Source organism: Colossoma macropomum, unplaced genomic scaffold, assembly GCF_904425465.1.
Source record: "Colossoma macropomum unplaced genomic scaffold, Colossoma_macropomum, whole genome shotgun sequence".
NCBI lineage: Eukaryota > Metazoa > Chordata > Actinopteri > Characiformes > Serrasalmidae > Colossoma > Colossoma macropomum.
This window is the reverse complement of record NW_023494792.1, coordinates 1,882,837-1,908,263: the sequence shown is the minus strand read 5'-3', so window position 1 is coordinate 1,908,263 and position 25,427 is coordinate 1,882,837. Positions and strand designations below refer to the sequence as shown.

General features: G+C 42.9%; 1 protein-coding gene across 1 annotated transcript; it reads right to left on the bottom strand.

Moving 5' to 3' along the window:
- Window positions 1-6,752: 6,752 nt before the first annotated feature.
- Window positions 6,753-23,068, bottom strand: LOC118812765 (lanosterol 14-alpha demethylase). Its single transcript, XM_036577880.1, has 10 exons — window positions 22,816-23,068; window positions 21,516-21,614; window positions 19,960-20,136; window positions 16,497-16,623; window positions 16,235-16,409; window positions 14,291-14,410; window positions 12,872-13,067; window positions 10,583-10,678; window positions 9,945-10,113; window positions 6,753-8,855 (listed from the first exon to the last, which is right to left on the bottom strand). The coding sequence occupies exons 1-10, from the start codon at window positions 22,981-22,983 to the stop codon at window positions 8,674-8,676; spliced, it is 1,509 nt and encodes a 502-aa protein (XP_036433773.1). The 5' UTR covers window positions 22,984-23,068; the 3' UTR covers window positions 6,753-8,673.
- Window positions 23,069-25,427: the final 2,359 nt, after the last annotated feature.

Sequence of the window (25,427 nt, the reverse complement as noted above, 5' to 3'; positions counted from 1 at the left end):
GTCGGTGAGATTATTTATTTATAGAAAAGCACTGATATTAGAATAAATGTAAATAATGTTAATACAATAAACAGTGACTGTGTGTATATATTCTTCAGACTAGCTCACAAGATATCAACTACTGTTTTAAATAATGCATTATTGTTACTTTTCACTGTACTTATGTTTATTTGTATTTATTCTAATTTCTAATTCTGAAATAGTTGCTGAGATAAAAGGTTTTAAACAATGTGTTTCGACTTCTGTACAGCGCTGTACATGAAAATATCACAACATCAGTTTTGTTTACTGCTGGTCTTTAACTCAGTTTGAAAGAAAACAGCTCATAAACTCAGAGCACCGACAGAAAACAGTGAAATAAACTCCACAGACGGAAAACAGTGAAATAAACTCCACAGACGGAAAACAGTGAAATAAACCAAAACTCACCTTTGAAAAGAGAAGCAGCTCCAGCTCAGTGATGGAGAACTTCAGAGGATCAAACACAGAACTTTACAGACTGTGAGACTTGATGGTGGCACCAACAGCACTCTACCAGCTGCTAAAGGGGCAGAGCATGAAGAGAGGGCTGTTCCAGTTTGGGCACCAGGGCTGAGACGTGTGATCTGAGCTGCCTCAGAGCAGATCTAGTCAGACGAGGTGAGGTAGTTCATTTTTATTTAATAGAATCATCTTTATTGTATTTACCTCCGTAAGTATTGTAGCAATACTCGTGTGTCATTGATCAGGTTTTTATCCCATCAGGATGGTTCTCTCTGTGGGATCTAGGTAGATACAGCGGAGCTGCTCTCTCATTGGTTAGGACTTCAGTCTTGAAATGTTAGATTAACCACCAACATTATTAGGAACTGACAGAGTCGACCAATCACGCTTTGGTTTAAAATGGCCAATTTCATCACTCTAGACCTTCTGGAGGTTCTAGATACATCACTGACTATGAGCTGTAGTCTATGCAGGTTCGATTTAGTTGTTAGGATTGGAAAACAGTAGCGGCAGCTCTGCGGTTCCAATACGTGTGGTAATAAACAGTGTGTATTCTAAAAATCTAAACCATAATGTCGAAGGCAAAACTAAGTAAACCGAAATGGAATTCCTGAGAATAAACTTTGGCTTTAGTATTTCAGTGTGAAGAGAATTTAGGAGTGTTTGTGTGTTTGGACTTTAAGGAAATCTGGAGCCGAGCTGGACTCTCAGCTACAGAGTCTACAACTCTGTATGGTTCTAAACTCTGTGTGTGGTTACGAACACTGTATGGTTATGAACTCTGTGTATGGTGGTTATGAACTCTGTATGGTTCTGAACTCTGTGTGTGGTTACGAACACTGTTTATGGTTATGAACTCTGTGTATGGCGGTTTTGAACACTGTATTGTTATGAACTCTGTATGGCAGTTCTGAACACTGTATGGTTATGAACACTGTATGGTTATGAACGTTGTGTGTGGTTACGAACACTGTTTATGGTTATGAACTCTATATATGGTGGTTCTGAACACTGTGTATGGTTATGAACTCTGTGTATGGCAGTTCTGAACACTGTATGGTTCTGAACTCTGTATGGCGGTTCTGAACACTGTGTATGGTTATGAACTCTGTATGGTTCTAAACTCTTTGTGTGGATACGAACACTGTTTATGGTGGTTCTGAACACTGTGTATGGTTCTGAACTCTGTATGGTTCTAAACTCTGTGTGTGGTTACAAACACTGTTTATGGTTATGAACTCTGTGTATGGTGGTTCTGAACTCTGTATGGTTCTGAACTCTGTGTGTGGTTACGAACACTGTTTATGGTTATGAACTCTGTGTATGGTTACGAACACTGTTTATGGTTATGAACTCTGTGTATGGTGGTTCTGAACACTGTATGGTTATGAACTCTGTGTATGGTGGTTCTGAACACTGTGTATGGTTATGAACTCTGTATGGTTATGAACTTTGTGTGTGGTTACAAACACTGTGTATTGTTATGAACTCTGTGTATGGTGGTTCTAAACACTGTGTATGGTTCTGAACACTATGGTTCTGAGCACTGTGTATGGTTACGAACACTGTATGGTTATGAACTCTGTGTATGGTGGTTATGAACTCTGTATGGTTCTGAACTCTGTGTGTGGTTACGAACACTGTTTATGGTTATGAACTCTGTGTATGGCGGTTTTGAACACTGTATTGTTATGAACTCTGTATGGCAGTTCTGAACACTGTATGGTTATGAACACTGTATGGTTATGAACGTTGTGTGTGGTTACGAACACTGTTTATGGTTATGAACTCTATATATGGTGGTTCTGAACACTGTGTATGGTTATGAACTCTGTGTATGGCAGTTCTGAACACAGAGTTCAGAACCATACAGAGTTCATAACCATACACAGAGTTCAGAACCACCATACACAGAGTTCATCACCATAAACAGTGTTCAGAACCACACACAGAGTTCAGAACCATACAGAGTTCAGAACCACCATACACAGAGTTCATAACCATGAACAGTGTTCATAACCGCCATACACAGAGTTCATAACCATAAAAAGTGTTCGTAACCGCACACAGAGTTCATAACCATAAACAGTGTTCATAACCATACACAGAGTTCAGAACCATACAGAGTTCAGAACCACCATACACAGAGTTCATAACCATGAACAGTGTTCATAACCGCCATACACAGAGTTCATAACCATAAACAGTGTTCAGAACCACACACAGAGTTCAGAACCATACAGAGTTCAGAACCACCATACACAGAGTTCATAACCATGAACAGTGTTCATAACCGCCATACACAGAGTTCATAACCATAAAAAGTGTTCGTAACCGCACACAGAGTTCATAACCATAAACAGTGTTCATAACCATACACAGTGTTCAGAACCACCATACACAGAGTTCAGAACCATACAGTGTTCAAAACCGCCATACACAGAGTTCATAACTATAAACTATAAACAGCTGAGGCTTTGAAGCTCCCCAACATAAATAGCACTGGGTATATATACATTCACAGAAGAGCTTGCTCAGACAGGTCCTTCCTGTTATGGTTTCTAAGTGAGGGTGACGCATGTCTAAGCAGAGACGGTCAGTCTAATTATTAACCAGGGATAAACAATTCAAAGAAATGCGACAATCTACATATGTTTAACACCTCGAGGTGTTAAATGCTTGATGTGTATGTGCGAAATGTGTGGGCGGAGCTCGGGACAGAGAGGATGATCTGAGAGCAATAATCCTTGCCAGTGCGGTCAACACAGCAATGATAGGTCCCAGCATCGTGCACCTTGGGGTTACTAATTGTGATTTTAAGTGTGTTACCATCTTGCTCAGTTGTGGGCATGGTGTTACAGTCCCCATTCATGGACCCCACCGTGTGTGACCAACTGGTGCACGGGCTCCGGCAGAAATATTTATTATATCCGGCGTAGCTCCAGACTTGGGGGTCTGCTTTTATTACCTTACAGGTGATGGTTGTCGTGGTGTTCTGGTAAGCAGTGACACACTTGGTTGGCTCGGGTCCCCAGAGGCCGGCGGCAGCGTTCAGGAGTGTGTAGAAGCCTGTGGACAAGCCTGTCATCTGGCCGAGCAGGGCCCACACCAGTGGTTCAGTCATTGTGCTAAGGAGAGTGGCCCTTCGTCACTCCTGACGTGTCAGTGCTCGGAGTGCGGGCACGCCCAATCAGCACTCGTCCCACGTTCACGAAACTCTGGGCCACTCAAAGAGTTAGAATTATTCTGCAAGGAAAATCCAGCGCTTTGGTTTAAAATGGCCAATTTCATCACTCTAGACCTTCTGGAGGTTCTAGATACATCACTGACTATGAGCTGTAGTCTATGCAGGTTCGATTTAGTTGTTAGGATTGGAAAACAGTAGCGGCAGCTCTGCAGTTACAGTACGTGTGGTAATAAACAGTGTGTATTCTAAAAATCTAAACCATAATGTCGAAGGCAAAACTAAGTAAACCGAAATGGAATTCCTGAGAATAAACTTTGGCTTTAGTATTTCAGTGTGAAGAGAATTTAGGAGTGTTTGTGTGTTTGGACTTTAAGGAAATCTGGAGCCGAGCTGGACTCTCAGCTACAGAGTCTACAGCTGTGAAATTTTATCCTACTCTTACCAAATACCTGCTAATGCAGCGTTTCATCATAAACCAAACACTCCAACTAAAACTGAAACTAACTGAGAACTAAAATGAAACTAAAACTATGAATAAATATATAAACAATATAAAAACCTATAAATGTGCCATTAAAACTAACTGAAACAAAACTGAAATTAAGAACTAGAATTAAAAATTAAAACATAAAAACACTGTGTCTGTTATGAACTCTGTATGTGGTTATGAACACTGTGTATGGTTATGAACTCTGTGTATGGTTACGAACACTGTTTATGGTTATGAACTCTGTGTATGGTGGTTCTGAACACTGTATGGTTATGAACTCTGTGTATGGTGGTTCTGAACACTGTGTATGGTTATGAACTCTGTATGGTTATGAACTTTGTGTGTGGTTACAAACACTGTGTATTGTTATGAACTCTGTGTATGGTGGTTCTAAACACTGTGTATGGTTATGAACACTATGGTTCTGAGCGCTGTGTATGGTTACGAACACTGTATGGTTATGAACTCTGTGTATGGTGGTTATGAACTCTGTATGGTTCTGAACTCTGTGTGTGGTTACGAACACTGTTTATGGTTATGAACTCTGAGTATGGTGGTTCTGAACACTGTGTATGGTTATGAACCCTGTATGTGGTTAAGAACTATGTGTATGATTATGAACTCTGTCTATGCTTATGAACACTGTGTATAGTTACGAACTCTGTTTATGAACCCTGTGTATGGTTATGAACTCAGAGTATGGTTGTGAACTCTGTATGATTATGAACTCTGTGTATGAACCCTGTGTGAATTCTGTATGGCTATGAACTCTGTATGTGCTTAAAAACACTGTGTATGGTTATTGACTCTGTATGGTTATGAACCGTGTGTATGAACCCTGTGTATGGTTATGAACTCTGTATATGATTATTTACTCTGTATATGATTATGAACTCAGTGTATGGTTATAAGCACTGTGCATAGTTATGAACCCTGTATGTGGTTAAGAACTATGTATGATTATGAACTCAGTGTATGGTTATAAGCACTGTGCATAGTTATGAACCCTGTATGTGGTTAAGAACTATGTATGATTATGAACTCTGTGTATGCTTATGAACACTGTGTATAGTTATGAACTCTGTTTATGAACCCTGTGTATGATTATGAACTCTGTGTATGGTTATGAATTCTGTATGGCTATGAATTCTGTATGTGGTTAAGAACTCTGTGTACGGTTATGGACTCTGTATGGTTATGAACTGTGTGTATGAACCCTGTGTATGGTTATGAACCCTGTATGTGGTTAAGAACTATGTGTATGATTATGAACTCTGTGTATGCTTATGAACACTGTGTATAGTTACGAACTCTGTTTATGAACCCTGTGTATGGTTATGAACTAAGAGTATGGTTGTGAACTCTGTATGATTATGAACTCTGTGTATGAACCCTGGCTGAATTCTGTATGGCTATGAACGCTGTATGTGCTTAAAAACACTATGTATGGTTATTGACTCTGTATGGTTATGAACCGTGTGTATGAACCCTGCGTATGGTTATGAACAGTGTATAGTTACGAACTCTGTTTATGAACCCTGTGTATGGTTATGAACTCAGAGTATGGTTGTGAATTCTGTATGATTATGAACTCAGTGTATGAACCAACCCTGTGTTTGGTTGTGAATTCTGTATGTGCTTAAAAACTCTGTATGTGCTTAAAAACTCTGTGTATGGTTATTGACTTTGTATGGTTATGAACTGTGTGTATGAACCCTGTGTATGGTTATGAACTCTGTGTATGATTTTTGACTGATTATGAGCTCAGTGTATGGTTATAAGCACTGTGCATAGTTATGAACCCTGTATGTGGTTAAGAACTATGTGTATGATTATGAACGCTGTGTATGGTTATAAACACTGTGTACAGTTATGAAGTCTGTTTATGAACCCTGTGTATGATTATGAACCCTGTGTATGGTTATGAATTCTGCATGGCTATGAATTCTGTATGTGGTTAAGAACTCTGTGTACGGTTATGGACTCTGTATGGTTATGAACTGTGTGTATGAACCCTGTGTATGGTTATGAACTCTATGTATGGTTATTGACTCTATATGATTATGAACTCAGTGTATGGTTATAAGCACTGTGCATAGTTATGAACCCTGTATGTGGTTAAGAACTCTGTGTATGGTTATGGACTCTATGGTTATGAACTGTGTGTATAAACCCTGTGTATGGTTATGAATTCTGTATGTTTATGAACTCTATGTGGTTATGAACTCTGTATGGTTATGAACTGTGTGTATTGTTATGAACTCTATGTACAGTTATGAACTCTGTTTATGGTTATTGACTCCGTTTGTGCATTCATTTTTTGCACTTATCACAACACAAATAAATGTTATATTTTAAATACATGCAGATTCTACGTTGTATAAATGTCTATGTATCAGTATCAGCTGACATGTTCATCAACAGTATAATGGTGCATCCCTAATAAATAGATCTATACTGTTTTCTCAGCTGCATAAGATTTCTGCACACTTCTGTCTGTTCATGCGTTATTTACTCCAAAGGTTGGCTGTAAACAGTCACCGTAAAATCTTCAGAAACAAAGACCTGCTGTCTGTTTACCCTGGAAACCGCTTAATAATAAAAGGCAATGTTTATTTCCATTCTCACAGTGATCGTCACAGATGTTTAATGCAAAGTTTGAAAGCTTTTTTAAAGCGTTGACTTTTCACCCCCACGTAAATATTTTACACCGTATAAATGCATCAGTAAACATTACATTAGTGCACATGGTCAGTTGGAGGGTTTTAACACTCACAGTTAGCCATGTTTTTCTCTTGAACCTCTCTGGACTGAAGGAGCAGTTTCTATCCTTTCCAGACTGAATGATGTTGAAATCCTCTGGCTGGTGTGGTCACTAACGTTTAATCTCTAATTTCTGCTCTAATGGCTGGTACCATATTTAGCTTTATTACATTTTCCAAGTTCACTAAACATCTGGACGTAAATAAGTGTATTATTTTTTATTGGCTGCTCTCAGCACGGGGCCAGTGTGCCTCTAATGTAGAGACGTACCTGCTCACACTATGGGATTGTCTGGATTACACACACCTATATATGTGTATATGTATATGCAGCCCCGAACTCTATGTGGTTATGAACTCTGTATGGTTATGAACTGTGTGTATTGTTATGAACTCTGTGTTTGGTTATTGACTCTGTGACTCCCACTTCAAATGCATCAGTAAACATTACTTAGTGCACATGGTCAGTTGGAGAGTAGCTAGCAGAGTAAAATGACGGAGTTGTACCAGCATGTATAATGGAGTTGTTTGCTACCTTAAACTCAGTATTAACAGCAAATTAAATGTTATAGCTTTGAAATATTAAGTAGGGAGTGGCCAGTATGACGGGATTTTATGGTTATCATGATGAATTACATCACAATTACTTTTTTCTGAGCATATCATGGATGTGGTCAGTATCTGAAGAACACTGACCTGCCCGCTGCGCTACAGAGAGAGCAGTTAGTCCAGTTTAACTGGATCTACTGCAAAAGTGCAACAGTGAATAAAAATGTATTTATAGGTTAGTATTTTTTTAATGTGGCACTGCTGGTCCTTAATGCCACTTCTAGACCTTCTGTATTAAACCTCAGCAAAAAGAAATACTGCCACACTGTAAAATATTCTGAGTATGTCTCTGAGTTTCATCTCAAATCGCCCACCCCCACCAGGAAGTGTTTTAAATATTCCATTGTTGTGACTTATAACCAGGTCAAGTGGGCGGGCCATGTTAAAAAACAGTAGTGAAACGGATGGTGGGATTAAGGCACTTGCTTTTAAAGCAATAACTCAACCAAAACTTGAATTCCTCCAGTGTGCAAAATCATTTTCTTTGCAAAACTTCATATAGACTTTAGTGTAGTGTATTGGAGAAATATCAGCAACACCAAATCAATACTCTGATTAAAGAGAAACTTCACCAACTGTACAAAAAAAACCTTTCACACTGCATCGTATACAGTCGTGTGCAAAAGTTTGAACGTTCCAGATAAAATTCCACGTTAAGTGAAAAAAAGGTAAAACATCCTCTGGAGAACAGGCTTAAAAAGGGCACTTCTTCTGCACATTTTAGTGCACAATCTGTGTTTACTCAACATTTAGTTCAACAAACTGGGTAAAAAATAAAATATGAAATTTAAAAAGTGCCACAACTTTTTTTTACAGGCCGCATTCAATGCTTTATCATCTTCATCATTCTGAAACTTGTTAAATTCAGTAAATAAACAGTAACTGTGCGCAGAAGTATGTTCTCTGTAGAGGGTGTGTTAATTTATTCACACTCGGAAAATGAACAAAAACATAGACTTTGACCAGGAGTGCCCAAACTTTTGCACGCAGCTGTGTGTCTACTCGATTAGTGCTAACAGAGACTAACAGAGTAAATAAAGAACTGATGAAAACGTCCCTGCAGTTTTCCGCTCTCAGTCCGTGTTGTGTGAAGGTGCTAAAGTGAGTCCAGGTGTGGTGAACTGCTGAAGTCCACTCTGCGGTCAGTGCTGTTCTCTCCGTCTGTATCTGATGACCGGGTTGTTGGGCGTGTGGATCATGGTGGTGTAGTTAACGGTGGGGAAGTATCCGTCCACCAGGTCAAACTCGTACAGACGCAGCATCGTAGACCAAATGGTCTTTATCTGCACGTAGGCGAAGTTCTCCCCAATGCAGCGATGACGACCTGCCAGACACAACACAGAGCACATGACAGTCCAGCTAGGGTCCACCTCTGTCTGCCTGGACAGCTCACTTTAAACACGCCCCATAATTATCTACTTTATGTTATTAACACCTCCAAACTGGGTCATTTACCCCATAATTCAGAGTAGATACTAAATAATTCATAGTAGATACTGAATAATCCATAGTAGATACTGAATAATTCATAGTAGATGCTGAATAATTCATAGTAGATACTGAATAATTCATAGTAGATACTGAATAATCCATAGTAGATACTGAATAATTCATAGTAGTTACTGAATAATTCATAGAAGATACTGAATAATTCATAGTAGTTACTGAATAATTCATAGTAGATGCTGAATAATTCATAGCAGATACTGAATAATTCATAGTAGTTACTGAATAATTCATAGCAGATACTGAATAATTCATAGGAGATGCTGAATAATTCATAGAAGATACTGAATAATTCATAGTAGTTACTGAATAATTCATAGTAGATGCTGAATAATTCATAGCAGATACTGAATAATTCATAGTAGTTACTGAATAATTCATAGAAGATACTGAATAATTCATAGTAGTTACTGAATAATTCATAGAAGATACTGAATAATTCATAGGAGATGCTGAATAATTCATAGCAGATGCTGAATAATTCATAGGAGATGCTGAATAATTCATAGTAGATACTGAATAATTCATAGGAGATGCTGAATAATTCATAGGAGATGCTGAATAATTCATAGCAGATGCTGAATAATTCATAGGAGATGCTGAATAATTCATAGTAGATACTGAATAATTCATAGGAGATGCTGAATAATTCATAGGAGATGCTGAATAATTCATAGTAGATACTGAATAATTCATAGGAGATGCTGAATAATTCATAGCAGATACTGAATAATTCATAGCAGATACTGAATAATTCACAGTAGATACTGAATAATTCATAGTGAAGAACCTCACTCTAGTCCTCATCTGAAGGGTTTGTTTGAAGTTCTAGTTAAACTCCGTCTGAACTCTGTCTGAGTGAGTCTCTGGTCAAAGCCATGTCCCTGAGCGTTCCGTCTGGACGTACCTGCTCCGAAGGGAATGTAGGAGAACTTCTCTCCGCCGGCGGGGTTTTCTCCCAGGTAGCGGTCAGGGTTAAATTCCAGACGCTGGATCCAGGTGTCCTGCAGACGGTGGTTCACTGTCGGGGACACGCACACCTGGTGTCCCACTGGGATGGTGTAGCCCCCCACCTTCTGCATGGGGGAGAAGATTCAGCATAAACGTTAGGAACTCTGCACAGTCAGTCCTGATGATACTCAAAGTCTGGGGACTCCTGCCTTTCATCTGAAATTTGTGGCCGGGTAAAATGTCACAGCAGCAGGCTTACTTTGTTCTGACTTATCATGTTCTGACTTTGTTCTGAAGTATCATGATAGTGCACAATCCAAATGACAGGGAGCAAACTTTAGCCTGGTAGCTCTACCAAGCCACAAATGACTTCAGTGCGTAACTCCAGCCGTGCTACAATGTTAACTGCCAGCTAACAGCGCTACAGCAGCTAAAGCTGCAGTTTCTCGTTAGGTTGAAGGTGATTTTCATCAGCATTCTGTAAAGCGCTTGCCCAACCTCACAGCAGTAGCCATGAAAGAACACGTTTGTGGGTGAAGCCTGGACTGGGCAGCCGATCCCTGTCAGATCTTTTCAGCAGGAAGTGTTCGGTACCTGAGGAGATCTCGCCATCCTCATCATGGTCATGATGGGCGGCCGGAGCCGCAGGGTCTCCTTCAGGCATCGATCCAGCAGGTTCAGGTCCTTCAGCTGCCACAAAACAAAATGACAAACAACAATTTTAGTCAATTATCCATCAAAATACACCACAAACAACAACTACAGTCGATTATCCACTGAAATATACAACAAAAACAACAGCTGCGGTCAATTATCCATCAAAATACACCACAAACAACAACTACAGTCAACTAGTGAACCAGACTGTGGTGCAGCTGTCTAGATGTGGGAGGAAAAAGCTGCTGTGGTGTTGTCGAAAGTTTGTGGTGTGCAGAACAGAGGTTGTGTAACTCTGCACACGACTACTGCACACTGCAGTTCAACACAGACGCACGCTACATTTCTACTTACAGAAAACGCTGTTCGAGCCAATGTTGTAACATCAACAGTCACACAAGTCACACTTACACAAACATAAACACAAACATAAATTATTTAGTGAATCAGTATGTAAGAACAGTTCTCTACTAAACCAAGAGTGCTATCCAGAACAATGTTCACCCACAGAATCCACATTTAAGGAAGAATTTTATTACTGCCTTTTACAAAGTCCTGGAACTGGAGGAAAGGAGCTGTTTTTAAGGCAAGTGGATGCAGAATCAAGTATTAGACAAAAACCTGACTCATGCAACTTTTTTTGTCTGGTGAGCTTCTGCTGTTTTGCCAAACTGCTAGACTGTAGCAGTGCATCTCTCTTTTGACCACATCCTTTGTAGATGAAAGTCTGTTGAGCAGCTTCTGGCAGCAAATCGTGAGAGAGATTGAGAAGGACTGTCTGTGGCCAAAACTCAGTCACGCAGTCACATGTAACACCAACCGGTACAACTTTTTACAGTGACACAGTCACGACAACGAGCATCTGAAATCCCAGACAGGAAGGCTTTAATTATTACCACCACAGAATCATCGACCTCCGCAGTGTGTGTAGGGGATTTAATTAGGGAAGAATCATAAAAAGGTTAAAGCAACATGATGACTATGGTAGTGCACAAACTACCCCGTCCCTAATTTGGTTAGAGGCACTTCAGTGGATGATGTTTCAGTGGATGATGTTTCAGTGGATGTTGTCAAAGTGTCTCCCACTGGGGAAGACAGCACATGGACTGTCCCATCTTGGATTGGTCCGCTCTGGTTTCAGCTCCACCTGTTCATCACACAAACCTTCAGCAAGATCTTGGCTAGATTACTTTAGTATATATTAATGATTGTTTGGTTTTCCTGTTTGCAAAGTCTTGCAGATCCTTAGGCATTTCTAAGGGGTTGTCTTGTGCAGGGCCAGCTTGAGATCCTCTGGTGCTCCAGGGCATCTGAGCTACGGTTCCTCGTTCTCAGAAATTCTGCAGGCGTAACACCCTTCCTATTGATAACGACCTAAAATCTTTCAAGGGCTTTGTTGGAGCCTCGTCCTGTTCACTCTTCAGAGAATATCTGAACTTTCCTCAACAAAGACCTTGTCAAGATGGGCCGAGTATTCCATCATAAGATGGCGTGAAGATGACGAGAAGATCAGTAATGTCACTCAAACCTGATGGCCATACACTATTTGAGGCAATCTCAGAGAGGCCTGGGAGCATGAGATCAGCAGCTCCGTAACTAAGGACATTTGGGAGGAGAGCTTCTCCAGGATACCACACTATTGCTCAAATTCTAGGTACAGACTGATCCAGTTCAAGGTGCTCCACAGACTTCGCTATTCGGAAATCAGACTAAGCAAAATCTGCACCGCTGTATCTTCATCCTGTGATAAACAAAACCTCCATTGGCTCCTCGGTGCACTCAGTAACCACACTTTCAGAAAAAAGGTACCGCTCAGGTACACTGTTGTTCCCTCTGGGCCTTCTAGGCCTTCAGAGAAGACCTAATGATTCCTAGGTTATACTGAACTGACCTAGTCATAGTAGAGAGGAGGCAGGGGTTTATGGGTACTGTAGTGTTTGAGGTTATACTGAACTGACCTGGTCATAGTTGAGAGGAGGCAGGGGTTTATGGGTACTGTAGTGTTTGGGGTAATACTGAACTGACCTGGTCATAGTTGAGAGGAGGCAGGGGTTTATGGGTACTGTAGTGTTTGAGGTTATACTGAACTGACCTGGTTATAGTTGAGAGGAGGCAGGGGTTTATGGGTACTGTAGTGTTTGAGGTTATATTGAACTGACCTGGTCATAGCTGAGAGGAGGCGGGGGTTTATGGGTACTTTAGTGTTTGAGGTTATATTGAACTGACCTGGTCATAGTTGAGAGGAGGCAGGTTTTCTCCACAGACTTGTTTTTGCTCTTTGTAGCAGCGGTCCTGCAGGGGGCGATCTCGTGCCAGGAAGAAGCCAAGCCAGGCGCTGGTGGTGGAGGACGTGTGCTGACCCGCCAACAGCAGACCAATCAGCATCCCTGCAATTTCATCATCATTCAGGGGACGTCCGTCTCTACAGAGAGAGACAGAAAGAGATGGTGACCACAAAGGAGACACAAGGGCCTCAGTGTAAACACTCAGTTCAACTCAGTGAAGCCTATAGGTATAACTTTACTGTGTTGTCTAAGTACATAATTAATTACATAGTTCATTTACATAAGATTAATTAGAGGGATGAAAACAGCCCGTTTTGAATTCATTCTTGCTGAGATGTCAGTGGTTTAACTCTGTCCATTCAGACTACAGGGCAGTCAATTGTAACAGACCTCATTTACATATATCAGTATTAAAGGCACAGTAACAAAAGTAAAAGCCTGTTCAGTTCTAACAGGTAAAGATACCTTGCGCACCTGCAGCCCCTTCTAAACAACCAAAAATGTAAGCTATGTTTAAACGGACTCTGTGTTCTGTGGTTTATCTTCTAACCACTGTATTAATCATCTCCCCTTTCCATGCATCGCTTTTAGACATACTGAGATGGACTACCAAATTCTCTGTAATTCACAGACTCACCACATGAGGGCGACATTGGTACATCACTGATTAGATTCAGAGCAAACGCTCAAGTTAGGGGAACTTAAAGGGGAATTCAAGATGATTTTTTTTTAAATTCCCTGCATGATCAAATCGTTAAGATGTAAACAGAGTCATTCAGAGTGGTTCTAGATAAACTTACCGACTCAGAGCTGTTCACAGTGGTGGTGACAGGAACCAGACGTCCACCTCTAAAAGCTCCCTCACAGAAAGTTCCTACAGTAAATGGTTATGAATTCACTGCCTGATGACTGAGACACTGTTTTATGATCGTTTAGAGAACTTAAACTCCATTCATGGTGGAGGGATACATGCAGGGCGCTGTGAGGCAAAATAGTCCCCAAAGAAAACTTATTATTTCAGATTTTCCACTATTTTCCATCATCAACATTCCATATAAACTCAGAAGACTCGTGTAGGTTCACTGGTGGTTCTGGATAGTAAATAAAATGTCTATATTTGTGTTGTTGTCATGGCGACCCCTGGTTCCTATCACCACCACTGTAAAGACATCTGACGCATTTCACACAACTTAAATTACGGGGGAAATTTTGACAAAAATTGACGGAATTCCCCATTAATATACATTTAATAACAGTGTTTAATTTAGTAATACACTGTTCCTCATTATGAAATACAAAGGGCAGAGAAGAAAGACCGTCCACTCTCAGCGGTGAATGTTTAAAACGGAGGACGTCCTACTTGTACGTGGCGTCGATGAGCGTCTGCAGAATGTCGTCCTCCTTGTCCTCCGTCTGTCTGCGCTTCTCGATCACTTTGTAGAAGATCTTCTTCAGCTCTCTGTGAGCTCGATCTCTCCGCCTGCCCCACACAACACCACAGCTGCTTCAGAGCCAGTATGACTTACAGAGTGCAACACACTGGAGGCAGACTAGTGCATCTAGACTAGTTTTGTTATGACAGGTGCGTTTGTGTATCAGCAGATGGACAGGTGTGTTTATGTACCTGTAGCCGGACAGGTGTGTTTATGTACCTGTAGCCGGACAGGTGTGTTTATGTACCTGTAGCTGGACAGGTGTGTTTATGTGCACCTGAAGCTGGACAGGTGTGTTTATGTACCTGTAGCCGGACAGGTGTGTTTATGTACCTGTAGCCGGACAGGTGTGTTTATGTACCTGTAGCTGGACATGTGTGTTTATGTGCACCCGAAGCTGGACAGGTGTGTTTATGTACCTGTAGCCGGACAGGTGTGTTTCTTTGCACCCGAAGCTGGACAGGTGTGTTTATGTACCTGTAGCCGGACAGGTGTGTTTCTTTGCACCCGAAGCTGGACAGGTGTGTTTCTTTGCACCCGAAGCTGGACAGGTGTGTTTATGTACCTGTAGCTGGACAGGTGTGTTTCTTTGCACCCGAAGCTGGACAGGTGTGTTTATGTACCTGTAGCTGGACAGGTGTGATTTTGTGCACCCGAAGCTGGACAGGTGTGTTTTTGTGCAGCCGAAGTTGGACATGTGTGTTTATGTACCTAAAGCTGGACAGGTGTGTTTTTGTGCAGCCGAAGTTGGACATGTGTGTTTATGTACCTAAAGCTGGACAGGTGTGTTTTTGTGCAGCCGAAGTTGGACAGGTGTGTTTATGTACCTAAAGCTGGACAGATGTGTTTTTATGCACCCAAAGCTGGACAGGTGTTGATGTACCTAATTATGGAAAGGTGTAGTTTTGTGCACCCGTAGATGAACAGGTGTGTGTTTGTGCACCTGAAGCTGAACAGGTGTGTGTTTGTGCATCTAAAGCTGGAGAGGTGAGTTTCTGTGCACCCGAAGCTGGACGGGAGTGTTTTTGTGCAGCCAAAATTGGACAGGTGTGTTTTCGTGCAACTGATACTGAATAGGTGTGTTTACGTACCTACAGCTACACAGGTGTAGTTTTGTGCACCCAAAGCTGGATTGGTGTGTTTATGTACCTAAAGCTGGAAAGGTACGTTTATGTGAACCTGAAGCTGGACAGTTGCGTTTGTGTACCTGCAGCTGGATAGGTGCGTTTGTGTACCTGCAGCTGGACAGGTGCACTTGTAAACCTGAACCTGGACAGGTGCGTTTGTGTACCTGAATCTGGACAGGTGCGTTTGCATGCCTGCAGCTGGACAGGTGTGTTTGAGTACCTGAAGCAAGACAGGTGCGTCTGTGTACCTGAATCTGGACAGGTGCGTTTGCATGCCTGCAGCTGGACAGGTGTGTTTGAGTACCTGAAGCAAGACAGGTGCGTTTGTGTACCTGAATCTGGACAGGTGCATTTGTGTGCCTGCAGCTGGACAGGTGTGTCTGAGTACCTGAAGCAAGACAGGTGCGTTTGTGTACCTGAATCTGGACAGGTGCGTTTGTGTACCTGAATCTGGACAGGTGCGTTTGTGTGCCTGCAGCTGGACAGGTGTGTCTGAGTACCTGAAGCAAGACAGGTGCGTTTGTGTACCTGAATCTGGACAGGTGCGTTTGTGTACCTGAATCTGGACAGGTGCGTTTGTGTGCCTGCAGCTGGACAGGTGTGTTTGAGTACCTGAAGCTAGGTATGTGCATTTGTGTACCTGAAGCTAGACAGGTGCGTCTGTGTACCTGAATCTGGACAGGTATGCCTATAGCTGCACAGGTGCATTTGTGTACCTGCAGCTGGACAGGTGCGTTTGTGTACCTGAAGCTGGGCAGGGGCAGCCAGCCCGGCAGGAGCCAGGCAGCGTGGGTAAAACCTCCATCCAGGTCTGCGTAGAGCTGCGCCACCTTTTCGTCCAGCATGCTGCGAATCTCTCGGCCGTGTAAACACCTGCTCGCCGTTAGAATAATGAGCTCAGAGAGAGCCTCAAACAGGTCTGAGAGGAGAGGGAGGACAAGAGGATCAGGACAGTTATGATCACATTATATCTTCATCTTCTGTCTTCTTCACCCTTCTCTCTCACTTTTCTCTCCGCTGTCCCCCCAGCGCTTGAAATACTCCCTCGTCTCCTCCTCGATGATCTCCACGTGCTGTTTAAAGTGGGCGATGTTCAGGCCCGTCTTCAGCATCTTCTTCTGCTCCAGGAACACCTGCAAAACACACAGGACACACGTCCACCAGCAGCTCTCACAGGACAGGTAACTGTCGGACAGGGTGGCAGAGATACACAGTTTTACACAGCATATATCGTGATCTATATCCTTTTTCTGAGGGTTGTGAACAAGTTAGAACCGACAAAACGCTCCAGCAAAACAGCACCAGTGCATTTAAAAAGGCCTGAGAAAATTAAGGTGTTTCGAGCCATTTTTCCACCTCACAAAGTATCACAACCTGTTCCTTCCTCTGTCTCTGAGAACACCTTCAAATGGAGCTAACAGCAGTTTAGAGACTTCCTCACTTTTCCTGTTAAAGAGGAAGTTGCCCAGCACTACTGCCTCACCAACAAAAGCTCCGGAATGTGAATCAGAGCGATGTGTCGAGTGAAGTTTTTAGAATTATTACTTTGTAAAGAGATCACTGAGGTGGCATAAGTTTACTAGGAGACTAAGGCCCAGTCCCATTTCCTCTTCTTACCCCTACCCCTTGTTTTTGAGTGTCACTCTAACCCCTTGGAACTGAGTTACAGGGTCTTCCCTCTGAAATGGGACCCTCAAATAAAAAGAGCATCACTTCATTAACAGCTACCAGCGCTGCTCTGTAGGCGACCCTGCCAGTCTGCAGTGACAGCAGAGGAGGGTAAAGTTCAGCTCCTCACTGCTGGGCTTTAGTTACATTTAGGGATCATATGATCTTCAAAGAGGGGGGCAGTTATTTATTATCACCCACCCCTAATTCTTCAGTGATACGAAGCTGAAGTCAGATTTTCACCAGATTCTCGTTCCAATTTTCCCGTTCCACCTTAAATGGAGCAGCGGTTACATTCTGGCGCTTCAGGTATCAGAACTGCTGGACTATTTAAGGTTGAAGGGGTAATTTAGCTAGCTAGCGAGACATTAGCATGCTATTAGCGATTTTTTATGCTTGTTATGAAGAAAAAGACCAAAATACACTGAAACAACATTAAACTAAGATAAAACAGTGGTTATTTTAATTTTTTAACAGAGAAAATTCTCACATTTGTGGGTTTCTTTGGTCTCTTGTTCTCCATCTTGCTGGTTTTTCTTTTTTTCTCATAACTCTCTGTTTAGAGTCTCTGAAACACCTCTGTCAAATGTGAGCTAAGACACTTGCTCTGTGGCTGCTGGTATAAACTCCCGTTAGCGGTAGCTTTTAGCCTCCTCGTGTCGAACTCTCTGCTAAACCCTGCTGGTGATGTGACGGTGCTGGGGACCTCGTCTCCTCCTGGAACAGTAAAGAACTCTCTAGGCTGTGGTTTCAGCTGTGAGTGTTGAACACAGAGGATCAGAGGAGGTAACACTGCTTTTAGCAGCCCTGCCTGCTTTAGAGAGCGGGAAAATCCAGGACATACTTGGGTACGTTTGACATTACGGCCTCAAACACAACACAGCTATACTGTGACTGCCAACAGTTTGTCCGTTAATGTGGATTTACTGTACAGTGTGCCACAAGAAGCGGGGGTGCTGAGGGGCGGATTTCGGGATGTCTTCTGCTAAAACCAATTCTAATTATAAAGCATCATGAACTTCATTAAGATCCGAGCGCAGTAAAGACCCACGTGTGCTTGTCTTAAAGTGGAGCTTGTATTTTATATTGTAAAGGTCTCCCGCAGCCCTGCGCTGTTTAAGAGAACGTCCTATTTTTATTACAGTGAGCCGACAGTGGTCCGCCGCTGCGGGGGCGTCGCTCAAACACACATAGACGGAATGTGGGCCTGTTCTGAACCCCAAACAGCCCGATATTGTTTTTTAAGCTTAAAAAGAATCATCTAACCCAACTATCTCCAGCTGGAAACTTTTCCTCAAATTTTCCCGTTCCACCTTAAATGGTGCCTGAGGTGCCAGGATGTAACTGCTGCACCATTTAAGGTGGAATGGGAAAATTTGAACAAGACGCTGGTGAATGAGAAACTGACGTGTCTTCTTAGTGTTTTTCAGTTTCTCGTTGCAGATTAAACGTATCAGGAAACCAGCTGGAGTGATTATAAACACTAATCAGTCCATTCATCTCCAAATTATCGATGTTCATCTTAAATATCTCTCTGTGCCGTTTCGTTAGCTACTAGCTAGGCGAGACTGTTGTCTGTGTTGCTATGGTGACCAGCAGTCTGCGCTGATCTTCAGGGTTAAAGGGTGAATCAGCAGTTCTACATTAACTCCAGAGTTTAAGACCATTTATTGTTAAACTGTGTTGAACGATCAGCAGAGCTTTATTTTACTGTAAAGGAGGATTATTTTATTTTTACCTACAGATCTAATTCAGCTGTGGAGCCAACAGGGGGCAGTGAAAGAGCTGCAGGTTGTCGACCGCTGAGCTAATGTAATAATGATTTTTATCAGTTGTTCTCTATGGTTACGTTTTATCTCCTGCACTTTCACCACGTGACTGTGGCCGCGACACAATCAGTTACCGCGCCACATATGAACACTCTGATTGGTCAGAATTAATGGCTCAGTTAATTTGCATGAGGTTTGTCCAGAATGAGAGAGCAGAGAGAGGACGTGCACCAGCGCATTAATGTGTCAGTTATGTCAGTTACACACTGTCGCCTCGCAGTATAGCACATTCTGTTTGATGGAAATTAGCAAAAAAAACAAATGGAAACAGAGATTTTTTTTGCACAAAGTCATTGTGCTTGAAATTTCAGGGCCCCCAATTTAAAACGTGTTCCCCCGTCCCTGTTTACGAACATTGATTTAAGCTGTGTGATCCCTTTCAAGATTAGCATCTCAAAGCTGAGACATCAGAAGCTTTTCTTTAACTGCCACAGATCCTATTTTTAACTATCCTAATTTAATCTCTAATTTAATGTTTTATTGATTTATTTGATTTTTAATTGACTCATGATTTTCTCTGTTGTTTTAATCATGTTTTTAATGTTTATTCTTGTTTACTTTGTTACTAAACGACTCTGTATTTTCTCATCTGTAAAGCACTGAATGACAGCAGTGTATGAACGGTGCTGTATAATCTATACAGGTGAAGTAAAAACGGACTCTTCAGAAGTGCTCTGCGGCTTTGCTTGGGTGTGTTTTCAGAGTCATGTGGTTTCTTTTGCCATGTTTAGCTGTTTTGTGACCCACAAACTTCTTTATATTAGTTACTGAATCCAAGGTGCAGTTTTAGGAGTCCCATTTCTTTAATTAATAATTAATAACATTAAAAATAAATGTGAAGGGGGTAAGGGTCACTTTGTGACCAAATCCAGTATCCTCACGCTCTGCACCCCAGCGAGTGGGTCACACACTGGGCAGCCCTGCTTTACGTGGTTCCTCAGGTTCCCTCAGCGACCGGCGGACTGAACCTACCGGGTTGGGGACATCGTAGGCGACCCCCTTCCCGAAGACGGGGGTCGTGAGTCGGGAGTAAACGTCCTCGGCGTTGAGCTCCTCGTTCTTACTGTTGAAGAGCAGAGCCGCAGCGTCGCCTCCCAGCAGGTAGGTGAAGGTCTTCCCCACCATCGTGAAGCTGACCACGGGGCCGTACTGCAGGGACAGACCACAGAATATGACCTCCGAAAAGATGACCGCAGCTCAACCAAATCAGACGTAGTACTCACTGCACTAACGATGCACTACTAATGTCGGTGTGCTGTGATAACGCAGTGCTGAAACCTGATTGGCTGAGCTGCGTATGAAACACCCCACGTTCTCATCACTGACCTCCTCGTAACTGGACTCTGTGATAACGCATCACTGAAACACTGCGCTGTGATTGGACCGGTATTCCTCTCACGAGAACCGCTGAACTGACAGGTAATGCAGGAACCCTGTGTTATATCATTATATATGACTACATCAGGATACTGTAAGTATTACATGACCTACATGGTGAATGGTGGAAGAATTATTTATTGTGATTATTGAATTTAACTTAAATTACTGGAAACTGTAATGATTGGAAATGTATTGTGTGTGTATTGTATCATATTGTATGCTGTAGGCATTTTAAAAAGCAATAATCAATGAGCGGTCTCAGACTCGACGAAGCGTGATGCTGCATCCGAGCGCTATACTATCATACTACATAATATAACACATCTGCAGTATTATATTATAATACCTATTATAATATAGTTATTACATGTACTATACTATAACAGTGTAGCATAATACAGTATATTAAAGACTATAACAGCACTGTTTACTACAGTACAGTATAACAGTGCAGTATAGTATATTATAGTAAAGTACAGTGCATTATATTACATTATATATAGTATAATAGTGTAGTACATTATAGTACAGTATACCTCATTACAGTATAGTATAATATGATATAATACAGTATAATGTTGTGCAACATGATAAATCACAGTATGGTATGTTAAATACAACATGGTATATCATTGTACTGCATAGTGTGTTATAATATGGAATATTATAATGCAGTATACTGCATTATAGTATAGTATAATAATGATATATCGTAATATAGTGTAATGTAGTGTAACATGATAAATCATAGTATGGTATACTATAGTATAACATGGTACAATCATAGTATAGTATGTTATAGTGTAGTATAATATTGTATATGATAGTACAGTAAACTCTAGTATAGTATATCAGAGCACAATATAGTGTAATACTGTATATCACAGTGCAGTATAGTATAGTACAATATTGTATATCATAGTACAGTATGGTATATCATAATATAGTATAGTATAATATGGTATGTTGTGATTATGTGGTTAAGGACGAAGCTTGAGAAAGCTTCAGCTGCTCAAACTCAGTCTGATTTAGTCTGAGTCTAAAGTCTGATTTAGTCTGAGTCTGTACTGAAGCTGCGCTGTAACATTACTGACAGCACTGACGTCACCCTTTACCGTAGCGACAGGTGAACTGTGCAGGTGAGTTACCTTCTCATACGCGTTCTCCAGAAACTCGATGGGGCTTCTCCCAAACGCAATGGCCTGACCCAGGAAGGGCACGCTGGACGGGATGTAGGGAGGGTACTTCTGTAGGGGGAATACAAACAATGAAAACAGTCATTAACTCACCAATTAACCCTTTAATTAACCCACCCACCTCCAATTAGCGTGAGAGGAACGGTGAAGTAGAACCTGTATGACTGCTCTACGGGGATGACAGCTCGGATCGGCCTCCATCAGCGCACATCTGAACTTCTCACAGTTTTGTTCACGCGAAAACTATTATTTGGTTTAGTAGTCGGGAGCAGGAGGTGAACCGAGCGCGGTAAGCGATAAACACTCCCCTTCACTCCTGCCTGTTGATCCGTTTGTCCGTTTGTTGCCCGTTTGTGCCCAGAGAAGCGATGCGGACCGCATTTCAGACCTTTCTCATCACATTCTCACGCCTCTCGCTCGAACTTTCCCATTCCACCTTAAACGGCGCAGCGGCTACGTTCTGTCGCGGCAGCGCTGAGGCGCCAGCCGTACCTGCAGCACCATTTAAGGTGGAACGGGAAATTTGGAATCAGATAGCCAGAGAGTCAGCTCGCTGTACCTGCAGCACCATTTAAGGTGGAACGGAGAAAATCGAATCAGATAGCCGGACAGTCAGCTCGCTGTACCTGCAGCACCATTTAAGGTGGAACGGGAAATTTGGAATCAGATAGCCAGAGAGTCAGCTCGCTGTACCTGCAGCACCATTTAAGGTGGAACGGGAAATTTGGAATCAGATAGCCAGAGAGTCAGCTCGCTGTACCTGCAGCATCATTTAAGGTGGAACGGAGAAAATCGAATCAGATAGCCGGACAGTCAGCTCGCTGTAACTGCAGCACCATTTAAGGTGGAACGGGAAATTTGGAATCAGATAGCCAGAGAGTCAGCTCGCTGTACCTGCAGCATCATTTAAGGCGGAACGGAGAAAATCGAATCAGATAGCCGGACAGTCAGCTCGCTGTACCTGCAGCACCATTTAAGGTGGAACGGGAAATTTGGAATCAGATAGCCAGAGAGTCAGCTCGCTGTACCTGCAGCACCATTTAAGGTGGAACGGAGAAAATCGAATCAGATAGCCGGACAGTCAGCTCGCTGTACCTGCAGCACCATTTAAGGTGGAACGCGAAAATCGAATCAGATAGCCGGACAGTCAGCTCGCTGTACTTGCAGCACCATTTAAGGTGGAACGGGTAATTCGGATCAGACAGCCGGACAGTCAGCTCGCGTGGTCCGAGTACCTGAACGCTGCACTCACCGCCTCCTCGGGGCCGTCCTCTCTCTGCTGCTGCCCGAACAGAATCTTAGACAGGTACGCCACCGTGAGGGTGAACGCGGTCGCTGCTAGAACCATGGACGGCAGGTTCTCGCTCATCTTCTCCACCGTGTTTTCTATTAGCTGGTTGCTAACCTCAAACACGGTCATCTTCGTTCCTTCACACGTTCTCCGTCGTTCTTCTCACCCAGAGAACTAGAACCTCTTTATTTCGCCCTCACATCTTAACGGTCACCACCGGCCACGGCCCCGCCCACCGCCTGACACAGCGGCGCCTTCTATTGGCCAGAGCCGCCTGTCAGTCACGCTCCACATGCGGTGGCGTTACTGTTGTAGCCCCGCCCCTCTGTGCAGGGGTTGGCCGTGCGCTCTCTGCCGCGCTAAGCCCCACCCTCGCCACGCCGGCGCTGCGATTGGCTAGTTAGATCGCGGACGGTCGAACTGCTCGTGAGTCTGAACCAAAGAGCCAATCCCAGCGCAGGGAAAGCGTTCTAGGGCGGGGCGCGGAGCAGCTCCGCGTTTCTGATTGGTCCGCTCCGGCTGAACTGATGTCTGCCTATGTGGCGTCATTGGCAGCGGCGGCGCTTCGAACCCGTCCACGCCCCCTTCTTTCTGTTTACCTTCGCGGCGAGACCCCCTCAGTCTTATTCAGCTCAGTTAGAGACCTGATAAAGACCCCCTCCACTCTTATTCAGCTCAGTTAGGGACCTGATAAAGACCCCCTCAGTTTTATTCAGCTCAGTTAGAGACCTGATAAAGACCCCCTCAGTCTTATTCAGCTCAGTTAGAGACCTGATAAAGACCCCCTCCACTCTTATTCAGCTCAGTTAGGGACCTGATAAAGACCCCCTCAGTCTTATTCAGCTCAGTTAGAGACCTGATAAAGACCCCCTTCAGTCTTATTCACAGATCAGGGGGAGACCTGATAAAGACCCCCTTCAGTCTTATTCAGCTCAGTTAGAGACCTGATAAAGACCCCCTCCACTCTTATTCAGCTCAGTGAGAGACCTGATAAAGACCCCCTCAGTCTTATTCAGCTCAGTTAAAGTACTGATAAAGACCCCCTCCACTCTTATTCAGCTCAGTTAGGGACCTGATAAAGACCCCCTCAGTTTTATTCAGCTCAGTTAGAGACCTGATAAAGACCCCCTCAGTCTTATTCACAGATCAGTGAGAGACCTGATAAAGACCCCCCTTCAGTCTTATTCAGCTCAGTCAGAGACCTGATAAAGACCCCCTCCACTCTTATTCAGCTCAGTTAGAGACCTGATAAAGACCCCCTCCAATCTTATTGAGCTCAGTTAGAGACCTGATAAAGACCCCCTTCAGTCTTATTCAGCTCAGTTAGAGACCTGATAAAGACCCCCTCCACTCTTATTCAGCTCAGTGAGAGACCTGATAAAGACCCCCTCAGTCTTATTCAGCTCAGTTAGAGTACTGATAAAGACCCCCTCCACTCTTATTCAGCTCAGTTAGGGACCTGATAAAGACCCCCTCAGTTTTATTCAGCTCAGTTAGAGACCTGATAAAGACCCCCTCAGTCTTATTCACAGATCAGGGAGAGACCTGATAAAGACCCCCCTTCAGTCTTATTCAGCTCAGTTAGAGACCTGATAAAGACCCCCTCAGTCTTATTCAGCTCAGTTAGGGACCTGATAAAGACCCCCTCCACTCTTATTCAGCTCAGTTAGAGACCTGATAAAGACCCCCTCCACTCTTATTGAGCTCAGTTAGAGACCTGATAAAGACCCCCTTCAGTCTTATTCAGCTCAGTTAGAGACCTGATAAAGACCCCCTCCACTCTTATTCAGCTCAGTGAGAGACCTGATAAAGACCCCCTCCACTCTTATTCACAGATCAGGGAGAGACCTGATAAAGACCCCCCTTCAGTCTTATTCAGCTCAGTTAGAGACCTGATAAAGACCCCCTTCAGTCTTATTCACAGATCAGGGAGAGACCTGATAAAGACCCCCCTTCAGTCTTATTCAGCTCAGTTAGAGACCTGATAAAGACCCCCTTCAGTCTTATTCACAGATCAGGGAGAGACCTGATAAAGACCCCCCTTCAGTTTTATTCACAGATCAGTGAGAGACCTAATACAGACCCCTCCACTCTTATTCAGCTCAGTTAGAGACCTGATAAAGACCCCCTTCAGTCTTATTCAGCTCAGTTAGAGACCTGATAAAGACCCCCTCAGTCTTATTCAGCTCAGTTAGAGACCTGATAAAGACCCCCTCAGTCTTATTCACAGATCAGGGAGAGACCTGATAAAGACCCCCTCTACTCTTATTCAGCTCAGTTAGGGACCTGATAAAGACCCTCTCAGTCTTATTCAGCTCAGTTAGAGACCTGATAAAGACCCCCTTCAGTCTTATTCACAGATCAGGGAGAGACCTGATAAAGACCCCCTTCAGTCTTATTCAGCTCAGTGAGAGACCTGATAAAGACCCCCTTCAGTCTTATTCAGCTCAGTTAGAGACCTGATAAAGACCCCCTCCACTCTTATTGAGCTCAGTTAGAGACCTGATAAAGACCCCCTTCAGTCTTATTCAGCTCAGTTAGAGACCTGATAAAGACCCCCTTCAGTCTTATTC

Excerpts from the sequence above, each read along its gene's own strand:
- LOC118812765 (XM_036577880.1), bottom strand. The coding sequence starts at position 22,983 with ATGACCGTGTTTGAGGTTAGCAACCAGCTAATAGAAAACACGGTGGAG. Across the intron at positions 16,624-19,959 it reads CCTACGATGTCCCCAACCCG|GTGTTCCTGGAGCAGAAGAA; the intron begins GTAGGTTCAGTC and ends TGTGTTTTGCAG. Across the intron at positions 14,411-16,234 it reads CTGCCCCTGCCCAGCTTCAG|GCGGAGAGATCGAGCTCACA; the intron begins GTACACAAACGC and ends TGTGTGGGGCAG.